A 16,964-nucleotide genomic window follows, 5' to 3' on the forward strand; every position below is an offset into this window, starting at 1 on the left:
GGAGCCAGCTGAGGTGGCTCGGGCATCTCTTTAGGATGCGTCCTGAATGCTTCCCCCGGGAGGAGACCCCGGGGAAGACCCAGGACACGCTGGAGAGACTATGTCTCTCAGCTGGCCTGGGAACGCCTTGGGATCCTCCTGGAAGAGCTGGAGGAATTGTCTGGGGACAGGGGAGTCTGGGCATCTCTGCTGAGACTGCTGCCCCCGCAACCTGGTCCTGGATAAGTGGTGGAAGATGGATGGATGAAATAAGCAAGATAGTTGCAGATAGGATTACGTTTCGTTTTGTTTCGTTTCGTTTATTTTGTTCTTATTTTTCATGGTAAGCATTAAAAGTAAATACATTGATCTTATACAAATTATGAAAGAAAAAAAGAAAAAGCAAGTACATACCATGAAGTACAGAACAGGAGTAGGTTGAAGACCAGTGTCTTATTTAACCCCTACCCCATTCTCGTAACATAAATACAATATTTTAAAAACAATATCATATCGTAAAATACATAGATGACCTTATGTGACTTAAATCATAAACTGTGAAGAGAACACAAATATACATCTTAATTTAACGTTAGCGATGCAATGTGAAGAAAATCTGATTAGCCTATTTACAGTGTTTGCAGTCGCACATTTGCACATCTATAAGCATCTGATTTATTTCCACATACTGAATTAATGAGGCTTGTATCTGACCTCAAAATATCTCAATGCATGTATTTTTTTTCCTGCCTGCATTGTCCAAAAGCATATCTGATCCACACCACATCAGAGCAATGAACACATCCCCTTTTCATGATAGCTCATATCTTATTATTTCCCAGCAGCATTTTACTTTCCAGTGTTCATCTTATCAGCCCACATACATTTAAATCAAACCCATTATTGACATACTGAAATGGGTTCACTCATGAGACACAGTGTAGTACTGTCAAAGTACTTCACACAATTGGCTACATGAAAAAAATAATCTAATGGCTGCAAAGTCTAATCATGTTCCTGTTCCTGACCTCTCTTCATGCAGGTGTAATGCTCTGACTACAGATGAGCGGAAACTTGACCTTGCCTCAGGTCAACCTTTTACCTCTCATAATCCTACCTTATTATTTTCCTTTTCTTCCGCCTCTGATTCCTTATTCTGTCTTTTTTTTTTTGCCTCGGATGACACAGACCCCCTTTCTCTTTATTCCCACCACGACTTTCCCTTTAGCCTCTCTTTAGTTGGTCTTAAGAGGCTTTGAAGGAGTTTAGGCGTAGCCCTCTCTCCATGGTAACACTGCCTCCCATTCTGACACACACACACACACACACACATTCTCGCACTCCCTCTCATCTCATAATTCTGCTCTACCCCGTGCTTTATCGCTGTACCCTCCCCCTGTGTGCATACTCTCTCTCCCTCTCTCTCTCTCTCTTGCGCACACACAGACACACTCTCTCTCTCTCTCACATAGTCTCACCCTCTTCTGCTCTGACAGTTGGTCCACTGCTCATGCTGCACCGTCCACTGGCTGCGAGATGTTCACCCCAGCTTGCAAAGCATCGGCAGGGGAGCCGAGGTAAGGCTTTCACTCTGAGGCACAGACGGAGCGGACAGAGAGGTTTCTGCTTCGTGCCGGTGGCTGCTGACAGCAGCAAACTGGAAAACCTGTGCATGTATTTGTGTGAGAACTCTCCAGCTGTTGTGAGAGCGGCTTGCTTTAGTTGCACGTGTGATCTGAAAACACACAAGTGAGGAGAGAAATCCATTTCCATTTTTTTTTTCTTTTTTTTTCTTATGTTTCCACAAACTTGAGTGAAATGTTGGGACTGCATAGATTTTTATGAGTGCTTTGTCTGGAGGAGCTGAGCAGCTGGCTGTGTGCATACATGTGTAAGTGTGCATGCTGGGAAAGAGTCTTTGGAAGCCTCGTGGCACGCAAATTGTCTCTCTGGTAATGCTGCAACAGTGCTGCAACGTGTTTATATTGGGCTCCATTTCAGTAGATTCAAAACCTCGTTGCATTTGCTTGTGTTCTTGTTTGGGGCCACTAGGTTTTTTTTTTTTTTTTAGTATTATTATTTTTACATGTGTGTGGGTAGATAACAGCAGCATTTCTTTTCATAAATTTATCTGGCAGCACCTTGTTGATGCCACAGGAGGAAATTCAAAGAAAAAGGCTTAACATTTACCCACATGAAGGCGCTTTGCGTTGCTATACTGGATGAAAGAGACTGCATCGGAATAATATGTGAGATGTTCGTGTTTTGATCTGTGTGTGAGCCAGTTGCCAAATGTTTTCATGGATGCTTGGATTTTCTTGCCATGTGCCAGTGGGGCCCTCCTTCATGTTAATATGCATACAGTAAAGGGTGTGTGTGTGTGTGTGTGTGTGTAATCTGTGCAAGCAAGCGTCCAATGCCAAGGAAAAAAGGATCCATTGCTGCGTGCAACGCCAAGAAAGAAAGCACTGAGATGTTTATTTGAATCACGAGTCTGTTTATTCCGAGGAAGCGTGGAGTATCTGACAATATCATTCAACACATTTCAGGACATCTGGTGATGAGTTTCATCGTATCCTTTTCAATAAAGGAAGCGACAATCATCATCGACCATATTATTACTGCAAAGAATCACTTTCAGATATTTAGAATCAGCTGTTTTCCCCAAATCTGGAAGAAGTTAAGAAAAAAAGAATAAAGGTTTAGTTGAGGAAACCAAATATGACACAAGTCATGCTCCACATGGTGCATCCCTGTAAAATGAGCGTCCCTCATCAATTATCTCATTCCAAAAGGATTCTCTTATATTGGCTTGACTCATAATAACTTATTTATTTATGTAACTTTTCAGAGTAATTGTGTATTTCATTTGAAGCCCTGTGTTGGTGTCGCGGTGGTTTGTGCTGTTAAATCGCAGCAGGACGTTTCCTGATTTGAATCTTCTTCCTGATGAGATCTTTAGAGGAACTTTGCATGTTCCGATGTGTGCAAAGAAAATGTGTTTATCGTTCCCTCTTTCAAATTTAAATGAGAACTTTCAATGTCGCAGACCTGCACATCAAACCTTCCAAGCGTAAATACTCCATAGTTGAAGTGTGGACTGGATGTTGGTGGTGTTGGCAGCTCTGTGGACGATCTGCTGCTGTTTCCAGCCCAAAATAGATGGTAGCTAATCCGTTCCTCTCAGATGGACTGGAGTCAGGATTTGTCCCAGTTACTCAAATTGGTATGGACACAGACATACTGAGCACGCTGAAAAAGCTCAACCAAACGTGGTAAATCTGTCTTGTTTATAATAGTTTATTTTTATTTATTTTTTTATCCCCTATTCTGTCAACTCAGTTTGGCCTTTTTCCATCAAGTTCACACTGTTTTTTCTTTCCACATCAAGCCTCAGGTGGTTCCCCTGATAGCTAATAAACGTCAGTGCATTCTTCCATTATATCTTTTGTCCTCACAAAACTCCTCTGCGCTTGTCTTCTCTTTTCTCTGCTCGTCATTATTCACCTTTCAAGAATCCCTCGATCTGTCAGCAGTTCTCACTCCCTCCTCTCACCTCTCCCTCCCCTCCCTCCCCCTCCTCACACTCCCGATCTTTCTTCCGTCACACATGCTCCATTGGTCATTAAATCATCTCTCTTCATGCCTCATCCCTGCTGCTCCGGTCACTTTTTTCAAGCACATTTGTTTCTACTTCTTTTACCTCACTCGTTATATTTCAACCATGTATATCTTGATGATTTTTGAGCATTTAAAGTGGCCAATTGTTAAAAAGCAAACTGTCTTGATCTTATTCTCTCATCCGCTTTGACTTTGCTGAAAGCTTTAGTGGAACATGAGTCACCAGCTGTGGAGGGTATTTGCTGGGAGCCGGTGTTTGTATTTGTGTCTTCCTATTAAGTCTGAAAATGAAATGCTTTGAGGAAATTGCCATGTTCTCAGAATATACCTGATTAAATTGTTTCCGTGTGGGCTGAGCATTTGCTGTTGCCCCTGTGGGTGTTTGTCATTGTGTCTGTGGGTTCTCGTGTGTGTCTCTGTGTGTGTGTTTGTTTCAGTGTGTTCCTCCTTGCTATATCCCGCCAGAGCCGCTGCAGCGAGGAGAAAGTATGTGAATTAAATGGATGTGTTTTTTGGGGGTTTTTTTCCTGATCAATGTTGCCTGGAATAGTGAGCGACTGGGGAGAGAAGGGATGAAGGCACAGTGGAAGCCGTGGGTGGAGGAGCCACAGTGTGTGTGTGTGTGTGTGTGTGTGTGTGTGTGTGTGTGTGTGTGTGTGTGTGTGTGTGTGTGTGTGTGTGTGTGTGTGTGTGTGTGTGTGTGTGTGTGTGTGTAAAAGTGCAAAAACATTTGTTCAGGGTTAGGCTTTGTTGTGGTGTGGGTTAGGGTAAGGGTCAGGGTTAGGGGCTAGACATGAATGGGAGTCAATGGAAGGTCCCCACAAGGATAGAAATACGAGACTGAGCGTGTGTGTGTGTGTGTGTGTGTGTGTGTGCATAAACGCTTGCAGTGCTGCAGTGTGATCTGTTTATGAATATGAGCTCGTGCATGCATGTGCGCGTGCGTGTGTGTGAGAGAGGGATGGAAGAGTGGGTGGTGGGTGTATGGGTGGGTTTGCTGTCACTTTCACTAAAATCCACCAACAGCGAGGAGAACTATAGGGGGAAAGTCTGAAAATAAAAATAGAGCTGAGGCAGGGGGACGGTTTCATGAAGAAGATGAGACACTATTACTGAGATGGAGTGAAAAAGCAACCTTGTTCCAAGTTTAAGAAATGAAAAAAATGTAGACCGTAGAAATGCATATCACCGTCCTTCTGTACTTTATTACTCTCTGTAGATTAAAAGCAACCATTGTGATGGCAAGGTCGCCCCTCTTAATGAAGTGAAGTTATGAGCTTATCGGATCATGTCGAGTCATCTGTTGAATAAAGACGCCAATCAGTCCTTTTCAGTCTGTTATTTGACAGTGAGGTGTTTTGTTCCATTATTAATCTTCTGTCTTTGCCATTCGAATGCGTCACACATGTATGGCAAACTACACACAGTCTTTTATTCATTTGAGTGAAGTCGAAGTCCTGATCGACTGAATGAAGTCCTAAGACTGAAATCTAAATTTGTACTTGCCAGCAACTGATGGACAGATCTTCTTATATATCTTCAGGGTGTGGATGTCTGGCATTCAGCCAAAATGTCTTACTTGTTGTGAATAGTGAGTTGAAGGTTGAGCACATGAGACAGTTCTGCCGTGGTTATGTTGTAAAGAGTTTTATACGAGTTATTATTATCTGGTCTTCTGGTTATCGTGTTGCTGATCAGATAAGGGACAGAAGGGGGAATTTCACACTGTATGTTCCAAGCATGAATTTCAGAGACATTTAGTGTTTTTTTTTTTTTTTAATTACCTATAAAGATAATCTTATCTTATCAGATCATATAAAAATAAAGTGTTTGTGTTTGGCTTCAAAAGCCAGGTCTCAAATGTTTTTAATTCGAAAATATAATGGAAAATTCCTCCGGGCTGTGTTGTGTTTACTGTTCAACTTTTTCAAGCAGCTGAAAACATCAAGAACGTTTTACTTCTGGGAGATGAGTCTAAAAGATTTCCTCTTTTCACTTTGGGAAACTTAAAGCTACATATAGTTAAACGACCATCTCAATTAACTGATACGATTTCAGCATCAAACCCCGTTAGAGCAGCTAAACTGTGTCTCTGTTTCTGCTTTTTACTTTTTGGAGGAGCAGGCAGTGGGGTGATGATCGCTGGTTGCTGTGAGGTTCAGCATCATTGCTCAGTTTCTCAGTCGAGGAGTCTGTACCTGCTGCTTGTTTCTCATTTCTCTGCGCAGCCTTACGCCATCCATCTTTTGGCACACTGTTATTGCAATAAGTGAATTTCACTTCATATCTTTGCAGCTTATCAGATCTAAACGATTTAGTTTTGTTTCTTCACATGTTGTTCTTTTATTGCATTCCTCTCACGATGCTGTTGCTTTTCCAGACATCGTCTTGCGGGTGATTGAACAGACGGATTTATTCTGTTTGAGCTGTCTGGATGTGCATCTCTGCGCGTGTTTTAGTCGATGAGGATAGATGTGGATGGGACAGGCGCCATTAACGCAGAGCATCAGCTCTGTCTCGAAATCAACAGCTGTCCTGGAAAACCTCATATGACTAAGTAACCTATTAGAAAGACAGAAGGGAACGAAGGATGCCAGCAAGGGAGAGATGAATGAAGGAAAAAAAAAGGTCTCTCACATCTGTCTGGATGTGTATCGCCCTCTGGGAATCCATCTAATGACCAAATACCTTATTACATTGTGGCGAGAGAGACAGAAGAGAGGAGAGGCATCGAGGAAGGAGAAAAACTAATAATAAACCAAACGTCACGTCTCCAGACCACTGGCTGATAGAGGGAAGGTTATTGAGGAAGGGATTAGGGACGACAGTAAGAAAAAAATAAGCTAAAATAGATGAAAGGAAACTGCATTAATGGCGTCTGAGAACAGCTTTCTGAGGCTGGATGTATCCTATAATCATACACAAGTAATACAGCTGTGTATTCTTTTCATATACACAGCATCATTATGCAGAGTAATTGCTCTCTACATACTACGTGTTGATGAGCTGAAAACAACAGTGCAGAATCTGCTTTCCAGAGGGCTCTTCTTTTAAAAAGATTTATACACTACAAAGGTTTAATGATTCTTATCCTTTTATAGATTTACAATTCAGATAGATTCAGTATTCTGCTGTTTAAGTTTGTTGTCTTTCAAATGTAAAAACTGTGGAGTGGTTTTCATTCAACAAATAAATTCTGCAGGAAGAAAACATTTGATATCACTGATCTGAAGAGTGCCGATCCTCCTGCGTATTTTCTGTAATGCTTTATTGAACTTAGAGTTGCATGGGGTTTGCGTCTTCATCTGCCTATGGGTGGATAAGGGGTGCACTCTGGACAGACCTCCAGTCTGTCACAGGCTAAACACAAATAGACAATTAGACCGATTCACATCCCCATAGTCACACTGAGCAAGCAATTAATTCAGGAGAAACCTGTGCATGTCTGAAAACATGCAAACTTTACACAAACAAGTCCAACCCCAAACTTCTCTTTATGAGGCCAGAGTGCAAAACAAAATGCAACTCTATGGCTCTTTCAGATTGTTTATCGGTCCTGTTTCCTGCACTACTCAATGTGCTTTATGCATGTATAGATTGTATGGATACCTGTGAGCATGTGATTCTAGTACATTGTGTGTTTTAATCCCATCACACTATGGGATTAATGCAGATTTGCAGCACTCCCATCATGCATGGTTTTTACAATAATGAAATTGCTAGTGTGATATAACGCAGCTGCCCTCTGTGGTGGATTTGGTGACCTCTACAGGATGTACTCTCCCCTTCAGTCAGGAGACGGCTGGAAGAGTTGAATGGATACATGGGAATACAGTTCGTAAAAGAATCATTGCGAAATTTAAAAAGTTGTCTGTCTGTTGTCTTTGTTTGATCCACATCATGCTGCCTTTGAAGAATCTGGAGTCAGTGTGATGCTATGTTTAGTCACGGTTTAATTTGGCTTTGACGCAGTTTTTTTTTTTTTTTTGTATCAGTTTCTCACCTCGATCTCTCTCCCTTACAAACACTTGTGCATGTGTAAAAACACACAACCCTGTCATCCTTTTCCCACATACTTAATTTTCTTTCACGAAGCTGTTTGAACAGTGTTACATGAGTAGAGGAGTATTGCAAGAATGTTTTATAGTTATGACTATTTCTGAAAACAAAAATGATACGTTCCAGCTCGATCGCTCCTCGAAATCAAGCCATGCAAAAAACAGGTGGCTTTCATTAAGTTATTTCCATCAGTGTGTACCGCCTCACATCAGTGGGGTGAAAATCAAATCTTCTGATGCACCTGACAAGTTGATGGCTTGATCCTGGCAGATTTATAGCTTTTCAATTTCTCCTCCGTAAACCGCATTGGCATCACGTTTCCACTGCCGTCCTCCTGCTCGGTGGCGTGATTCAGTTGAAGAGAAGGGAAGTGACCCAGTGGCGCCGCCCGACTGCCTGCTGCACGGTGACGTCCCTCAGCCCACGTCCCAACATCTGTGGCAACAGAATTTGGCGGTGTGACGGCAACTTGCACATTTTAGGACAGATTCTGCCTGAGACTTGAAGACACGGGTGTGACAAGTGATCTCATTTCAGTTCCTTGTTAAAAAGTGAATAATAAACCGAACCTCTGACGAATGTGCTCACAGGAATAGAAACCTAACTCTCACACTCGAGTTTTTTTAACCATGACGCACAGAAAATTAACCGCTCTTCAAATATTCTGTTACATGACTTCTGTGGCAACTTGAGGACACATTAATTCCGTTGAGGAACGCTGTGTTCATGTCTACATTGTTTATGATGACACTTATTCAGAATTGATATCGCCATAGTGAGACACCTCCAATATGCATGACTGATGATTATAGCTAGATGGTTCGTAAAGCTAATGGTGAATGTACTTTTATGAATTGCACTGTTTCCCTTTGGTTGACATTAAGCTTTCTCTTGATGGATTCAAACAATCAGCTTTACATCCATCCAGTTTTTTCACACTTAGTGGCCCTTTTCCAGCAGTGTCCCCCAAATATTCCTCCTACAACTTTAGAATGAGCCATGAAGCATAATTCCTCCAGCAGAGCCAGGGTGACCCCTGGGTGACCCTTGGGCCTCCTCCCTGTTTAAGATTCCCAAACCACTTCAGATGACTGCTTTCAGTGTGGAGACATCATGGCTTCACTTTGAGTCTCTCTCAGATAATAAAGCTCTTCACTCACTGAAAGTATGTCTGTGTCCGTACTCAAAAGCACTCATCCCCTCCAAAATTTTTTAAACATAAACGATTACCTGCATGCACACAGGTCAGTGGGACACACCCCTGGAGGAAAGGCCGAGATGTTGGCCTGGCCTCCTCGGCCACCAGCCGGAAACGGCTGTGACGGAGACCCGCATGGGTGCAGCACCCACAAGGTTCACCAGTACAGCAGAAACGAGCAGTCAGATTACTGTTTCTTCCATCTTGGTCTCCAGTGACCCCTGAGTGAAGCATTGGCTGGTCTGCCAGCTGGTCTTGTTACACACTGTTTGTCTGCTGCTGCATGCTGGTGCTGCTGCCAGGCAGTATACATATGTTTTTAGAGCATTTTCTTGAAAGAACATATTTCCACTGTGGCCAAATTTAGTCATTTTTGTGGCATGAAGCACCATTAGCTGCCCACTTCTTGGATTTCCAGCAGCATTTTTCACATTTAAAAATAATTTAAGTGCAAGACGCTGCAGTGTTTTATTTTTGCTGCTTGGCACATTAAATCAAAATCGTTTTTGTGTTTTCCTCATCCAAAAATATCACTGTCACAAATATAATGTCATTGTTGAAGCGCAGTTCATTGAACACACTCCGATATCAACATTTCCAGCATTCCCCATCAATTTCTTCATTATTTGAGTGTTGCGCTGTTCCCTATGTTTGTGTGCAGAGAAGGAAGCACAAAAATGCAAATTGCATTGTGTCAACAGATCATGTTACTGCTTTTAATCAGTGCCATCTAACCATATTGCAGCACTTGTCAGCCACAAGGAAACAAAGGAGAGAGACAGAGAGAGAAAGAGACATAATGGAGATTGCCACTCTGAAAAGCATTTGGCCATGAAGACATTCAGCAGCCATTAAAAGTGTGTGTTTGGTACATTTGGAAATCACTCCAAATGAAATTTAGCTACTATTGAAAGACCACTGGGAAAACAGTTCCTGTTTTGAAGCGATGCTGCTGGGAATTGAGGTGTTCTCTGAGAGCTCTTGATCCTTTTTGTCCTGCTGTAATGAGCGAACAATGACTCTCTACAACCAGAGGTTGAAAAAATACTGATCCGCACCCCGGTACTACACTGCTTTAGTTAGCATCAATTGCAAGTAACAATGGTATTAAAACACTCAAAAATACAAAGCACCCTTCGAACAGTTATTGAACTATTGTTTTGACGACAAAAATGCAAATCAATTATTGGAAAATCAGTTGGGTTTTTTTTAAGCAGTCTTGTACATTTTAAATGGGAAAAGTAGATTGCATAGTATAGGTTATATTTGAGTATGATAGACTACACATACTTGAAATTCAATCTATTACCATCTTTATGTAATTTTGAGATAGCTGAAGACAAGTGACGAACACCAACATAATCAATAACGCACCAAATAATTCATCAAAAACACAATGTTCTATTGTAGTAATCTGGTCAAGTGGTTATAAAAGCATGGATTAATGTTTCAATATACTGCCAGGATCCAAAAATACAAAATATTTACAAACGGTAAGTATTTTTCTATTCATAATTTGTTACTTCCACCTCTGCCCCTGCTGTCTTGTGGCTAATTTAAAATAGTTTGAACTGCACTGAAACATATTGAAACGAGAGTCAAAATGACTTCCCTGAAGTGTTTTTTTTCTTTTAATAAACTCATTTTCTTTTTTTGGCTAGAGGAGAAAGAGGGTGTCTGATTTTCCTCTCGTGGCAGCACTCCCTCAGTGTTCTGCAGGTGGTGCTACTTTCTGACTGACTGATTGGTGCTATATCTGTGTGGGTGGGAGCCAAAAATATTTGGTAGTGTCACTTCAGATGCAGCAGTGACGCAGGCAGTTTACCAGCTTCGGGGTTGACTCTCGTCTCTTGCTGGTTGGCTCCATCTGTGGGTTGAGTCTTGCTGTGTGGTGAGCCGTTGACAGCAATTATGACGCGTTATCATGAAAAACTGCAGGTTCACAAATAACTTTACTCAGAATATAACTGGAGCACATTCGGTTTTGACAATTAAGTGCTGCGTGATCCACTAAGTATTTCACAAGCTTCTCACAAGCTCTGTATCAACGACCAGGATTTAGAAAATAAAATTATGGGATCTCATAAATGCTGCAAAAGGCTTACATGCAGATAATTCAAGAAATAAAAGTGCATCAACATTTCCAAATCACAGGATTTTATGAATCCTGTGATTTATCCTGATTAAATATAACGGTGTTCTGAACATCAAAATGTCTGAAGGCAAGATATTCTAATCGGGCAGGGAAAAATAACGCTGGTCGAGTACTAATCTTTCAAAAATATCAGTGTGCATCTTACCAGAGTCAGCCTGCAGCTTTTTTTTTTTTTTTTTATGGAACTGCTTGGTCTGTTTGTATACAATGAAGCTGCAGGGGGTCGTTTGCTGTACGCACTGTAATTGAAGGGTACGGGACGTGACAGGGTGTGCACGAACGCGCACACACCCACACACGCACACAGAGTCACTTTCCAATTCAAACAGCAGTTTTTCGTCTCAAGGGCTTAAAGCTGGCTTTTTTTTTTTTTTAAAAGGCAATTTGTTACATATGTTGGCATATACAGATGCAGTATGTGGGCAGATCTATTTAGGGCCCAATGCGGCACAAACGCGCTCATATGCTGCCGTCGTCTTAAAGATGCCTGAATAATGAAGTGCAACACGAGCTGCTGAATCTCACACTGTGAGCAGTGAGAAAGTCTGAAATCGTGCCCTCTATTATGAAGGCTCGCGCCTTGCCTCAGGTCTCTGTGTGGGTTAATGGAGCAAACATCAACTATATGAAGAGCATTGCATCAGGCTGTGCTGTCCGTGAGGCTTCTTGAGACAAAGCTTTCTTGAAATATCTCAGTTCCTTCACCGTATATGAAGTGTGTGAACCTGTCAACTCTGGAGAGAGGAGGAAGGGTGTCAGGAAAGACACTCCCTGTGGTCACGACATGAGGGCTTTCTGTGTGAACTTGCGGTCTGACTGCACAACTTTGTGCTTGTCTTTATAAGAATATACTGTATAAATTGTGCGCCAAGAAAATCTCATCTCCCTCCTCAGTAGGGAATCTGCCATAGAACACAGCCGCCGCCGACGACATGCTTTGAAAAGATTACAATTGTATGGGGGGGGGGGGGACACTAGATGAATGAAAGAGCCTATTATAGCAGCGGCATTTGCATTGCATTATGCAGAAAACTGTTTCCTCTTAGTTCTTTCGTGACCTTTTTCTTGTTTATGTGAGTGTGATCACACTCACCAATGGACAGCGCAGGAAGGGAGCACTTTTCCTTGTGTACGGCTGTGTGGGCAGCAGACCACGAGTGTTTGGTGGCAGTGACAGAGGTGATTCGAGAGCTCAGACGCTGCTGTGACTGTAGCTCTTTGTCTGTGTTTGTGAAACAAACAGCCAGAGTCGGATGGAGGACTGGAGTCCCTCCTCAATTTGCTCCTCCCTTCACCCCGACTGAAGTACCTGTGTGTGCCAGTGTGTTGGATTGTGTGTGTGTGTGTGTGTGTGTGTGTGTGTGTGTGTGTGTGTGTGTGTGTGTGTGTGTGTGTGTGTGTGTGTGGTGTGTGTGTGTGTGTGTGGTGTGTGTGTGTGTGTGTGTGTGTGTGTGAGAGAGAGAGAGAGAGAGAGAGAGAGAAAGAGCGAGAGAGAGAGAGAGAGCGCGCCTGTGAAAGCCAAAGACCTAGGTGGCAGGAAAGTAGTTGCCCGGTCAAGTGGCAAAGAGGAAACTGACGGCTCTTGAGAGACAGGTGGAGAAAAAAAGAAAAGACAAATAGAGGCAGAAAGAGGGAGGGAGGTACGGTCAGACAGAGGCAGGCACAGTGCGAGTATACAGAGCACTAATAGAGAGAGACTCAGAAGAGCAGACTTTTCCTCAGAGGAGAGAGGGGGGCTGCGAGCAAGAGGAAACCCCCGACTGGCAAAATGCTGCGGAGGAGGAGAAGTGTCTCATTTGGTGGATTTGGATGGTACGTTGCTTTTTCATTGGATAACGTGTGTGAGGCAGTTTGCACTGTGTGCGCTCAACACTGTGCACGTGGTTATGTGAATACATGATGCGCGTCAGAGGGTTTGTTATGTTCACAGGCGCATTAGAAAGTGTGTTAACATCGAGCCGAGCACCATGCAGAAATGTAACACTTATGAAAAGGAAGGATGGGTGGAGGGCTGCCTCTCTGGGTCACACCTCTCGCACTCTGTCCTCTGTTTGTCAGCCGTGGATGTGTGTGTGAGTGTGTGTGTGTGAAAACACAGTTTCACTCTGTGCCATCTCTGCTCAGGGAGGAATTACAATCAACAGGCTGCTTTGTGTCTGCCCCACTGTCTGTTGTTGTGTTGCTGTCCCTGTGACACACTGTACACAAACACACACACACACACCCAGCTCTTACCGGTTGTCCTCTCCACTCATTTGACTGAGAATAGTTCCCATGATGCAGTGCAAAGGAAACTGCCAGGGAGCCCATTCAGGGATGAATGCACTGACACACTGGGATGGAGTGTTTTTGTGCGGGCTTCCTTGTCGGTGCTGGTCTGGCGCTGAAGCCCTGCTTCAGGGCACTGGGACAGCCAGAGGGGTTGAGCTAACCTGTGGCTAACAAGAGCGCCACATTACATGTAGAAGTTTTACTGTGGATGAGAAATAAAGAAGCTTGAGATCTATTTGACTCAAAACAGAGTTAGAAAAGTCAGCTAATACCAACGTGAACTGCACCAGTTTTGCTCTGAAGTGTTCCTCGGAGACCTCCGTCTTCTTGAAAATGCAATATTAAAACAATTCAGCTTAACAACATGCTGGTAGGCTGCATAATGAGAGGCTGAAGCTTTCATCTGTAGCCTGAGTGCAAGAAATAAAAGTGTTGATAATAATCCCTCAATGAAAAACAATTCCCACGAGCAGTCACTGCCCCGCAGTGAAAATCAATTATTCATGTTACATTTATTCTGCTATTGGATCGTAAAGTCTTCCCCCGGAGAGGCGAAGCCTGCTACTCCCAAAATAAAGCTTTAGTTTTCAAGCACTACAAAGGATCACTCCTATTTCGTAAAGTTCTTGAAAAACAGAAAGTTGGACTGAAAGCAGAGAGAGTGAGAGTTAACCCAAAGGCATTTGGCTTGAAAGTTACATTCTCGGCAGGGTTTTTCTAATTGTGTATTCAACAGAGCGACTTATCCAGATTTAGCGGAAAGTAAATGAAGGGCTTGTAATTAAGCATTAAGCTCTGCAGGGAGCTTCATTAAAGGTTACTCATTACAGTCAGGTGTGTTAGAGCGGGCAGTCTTGAAGGCAGCCGTGCAGAAGACCAGTGGGCTGGAAAACACAGGCTCAATGAGTTGCTGGTGAGAATTTATACAAGAGTTGACATTTTTACAGAACCAGGAGAAGAATTGTCAGTGTTCGGGGTGATATTACGACAAGATGAGTCCCATTCAAGATAAATATTCTGTGAGCTTCAATTCTTTATCATTCAGATGTAAACTTAATCGTGTCCTTGGTTGTCGTGGCAGGCAGTAACATTTCACTCTTCATATTTCAGAAAAAGAAAGTGCATGAAGAACTTTAGGAATATAAGAAGTGGCAGTATAAAATGTATGGAATCTTCATTAAAGTTGAAATCAGTTGTCCTCTCACATGCAAAATACAATGAAGACAAAAAGAAGAAAATATACTGACAATACACAATCTTTGTATAAAAAAAAGAACAAAACAAAAAAAGTCAAAAAATTTAAATCCAAATTAGAAACTACAACTGTAACAGTACAATACGTGTTTGCACTGTTAACTCACAGTGATAGTAGACTATCATTGAATACTGCTGTTCAATTTAGTGATATTTCTTCTAAAATGTGCTGTTTGAGAGGCCATCGGATAACATTTATGACTGAACTTCATATTCTGTTGTTTCACCGACTTGTACTGTGATTCAGGCAAAATGTGGCTTTCAGACATCCTCTGTCTGATCCTTTGCCTGCTGCTCTATTAGTTTAACACACGACAATTTGTCAGACAGTTCAGACAGTTCAGCAGCGGTATAAAGTATTGCAGCAAAACAATTTTAAACCATCAACTGCAAGAAAAGACCCTCATTCAGCTTTGTTTCTGTTGAAGATGGGAAATTTTGTGATGTATATAGTAGATTTACTAATAGTTACCTCTAAAGTGGCCGTTCAGATGTAGGACTCTGTTTGGTAAAATGATTTCCATCGCTCCACAAACACACTCAATGAAATGTTGTTGATGTTATTAAAAACCCTGGAAAGCATTCGAATTATATTTGGAACATTCTGGCAGTGTATGAGTGTTGTTAAAAATAGTGTTTGCACAATGTGTGTGCATCTGCTGTGAGCGTGTGCTGTTCCATGAAATAGATCTGACACTGTTTTGCAAGGTTATGCCTGCAGCTTAATGGGATTAAAGAATTAATGTCAAAACACCGGTTTGAAAGGCATGTGAGGACTTTGTAAAGCAATCATTGAAAATGCAGCACACACACACACACACACACACACACACACACACACACTGTGATATTCATGTACATGCAAATAAATGAAAAATTCATCTTTTTTTTGCTGTTTCCATTCAAAAATCTTATTTGCCTCATAAAGGTTTTGCACTTGTCAGTAAACGGCAACTTCACTGCAAAGTTGTGGATTTGAAACGCTCTGATTTTCCATCTTGATAGTCCAAACAGCATGTAGTGAAGCATGAATAGTGAATATAAACACTCAGAACCGGTCTGAGCAGCTTTTTCAACCGCAGTCTGTCTCAAACACGAGCCTCTCTGCTGCTGATGTGCTCAGACACTGTTATGACCTGCATTTTATTTTCATTCAAGGCTGTGACCAAATGACCTCTGATCTTCATGACCCATGAGTTTGACTCCCAACAGGATTCGTAATTCATTCAGTTTTTTTTTCCTGTGTTTCGTGTAATATATAACCTAATGATATGTTTGTATCAACTGAAGTAGATTAGAAACATGCTTACATGTTTAGTTCATTCTGAATTACCTCTGGGATCCTGTGCAGATTAAGTCGTAAATCTCTCTCGTCACTCTATTGATCTGCACAATTATGTCCTCATTCCTGCTGAATTAGAGTGCTCACAGAGAAGAATATAATTGATGCTTTGAGAAATTTTACCTGAGACATAATCAATAATGTGTGTTTGTGTCTTTGTCTTTGTGTGTGTTCATTTCCAGGATTGACAAGTCGACTTTGTCCTCGCTGAAAGCCCGGTAAGTAACACTTTAAAACCCGTCTTATTGCTTTAAGAATTGATATCCTCGTTCTGCCCAGAGGAAACTGAGTAAAAAGGTTTTGTGTGCGTCAGCAACTCTGGATTTCTTGTCTCTCTGTAGCACAAACTGTGCGTTTATTTATTAATGTTGTTGTCTGAGCCGTCAGAAAAAGAAAAAGGTTTCAAGGTAAATAGATTTTTCAAAATGATAGATAGTTTTCTGTGCTGTCTAGTTCGGGTCCACACGAGCTTTGGTTGGTTGTTGCGGGGGGCAGGAATGGCTCTTTAAAGTGTGAAGAGTTGCACGTCCCTGTACGTTCCCAGAATGATTATTATCATTTCAAAGCCTTTCCCCCTCTTATTTTCCATCTCCCTGATTCATTTTGAATAAAACCTCAGCAGTCGATTCTCTTCAGAGCGTCGGACATTTTACTTAAAAAACAACATCCAGGCGATCGATACACACCACCCATGCTGACGGAACCAGAAACAAATCTTCTTCAAGTGAGAAATTCACCTGAATTCACTCCTTTCTTCATCGGCTTTGAAGCTGCATCTTTTTCACATCTGTCTGGAGTCTGTTGGCAGGTTATCACCCGGTTTTTTCCCCCCAATATCCTGTCAAATGGCTTGAGCGCATCGTTACATGACTGTAAAGTGCGAAATCATGTCAAGACTTTCTGCACAAAGTTTGGCTTTACTGCACTGAGTGATGCTGAAGCTGTGAATGCAGATCACTTTTTATGAATCGTTTGTTGCTTAAAAAACAATATTCTTATATACATTTAGAGTTAATTTCATATTGCAACAGAAGAAAACTTGTCACGCTTGTTTTTTTTGTTATTATGAAATACTGATGCAGTTG

General features: G+C 41.9%; 1 protein-coding gene across 2 annotated transcripts in view; it reads left to right on the forward strand.

Moving 5' to 3' along the window:
- Positions 1-1,438: 1,438 nt before the first annotated feature.
- rap1gap2a (RAP1 GTPase activating protein 2a) overlaps positions 1,439-16,964 on the forward strand; it is a 90,192-nt gene continuing 74,666 nt past the window's right edge. The window contains exons 1-2 of one of the 2 annotated variants that reach the window (XM_030108043.1): positions 1,439-1,556; positions 16,062-16,097. In XM_030108043.1, coding sequence (XP_029963903.1) covers positions 1,516-1,556; positions 16,062-16,097 — 77 coding nt within the window. In that variant the 5' untranslated portion in view covers positions 1,439-1,515. The remainder of the gene's footprint in view (positions 1,557-16,061; positions 16,098-16,964) is intronic. The other variant, XM_030108044.1, reaches the window with a different exon arrangement.

The sequence above is a fragment of the Salarias fasciatus genome, chromosome 14 (assembly GCF_902148845.1).
Source record: "Salarias fasciatus chromosome 14, fSalaFa1.1, whole genome shotgun sequence".
Taxonomy (NCBI): Eukaryota; Metazoa; Chordata; class Actinopteri; order Blenniiformes; family Blenniidae; genus Salarias; species Salarias fasciatus.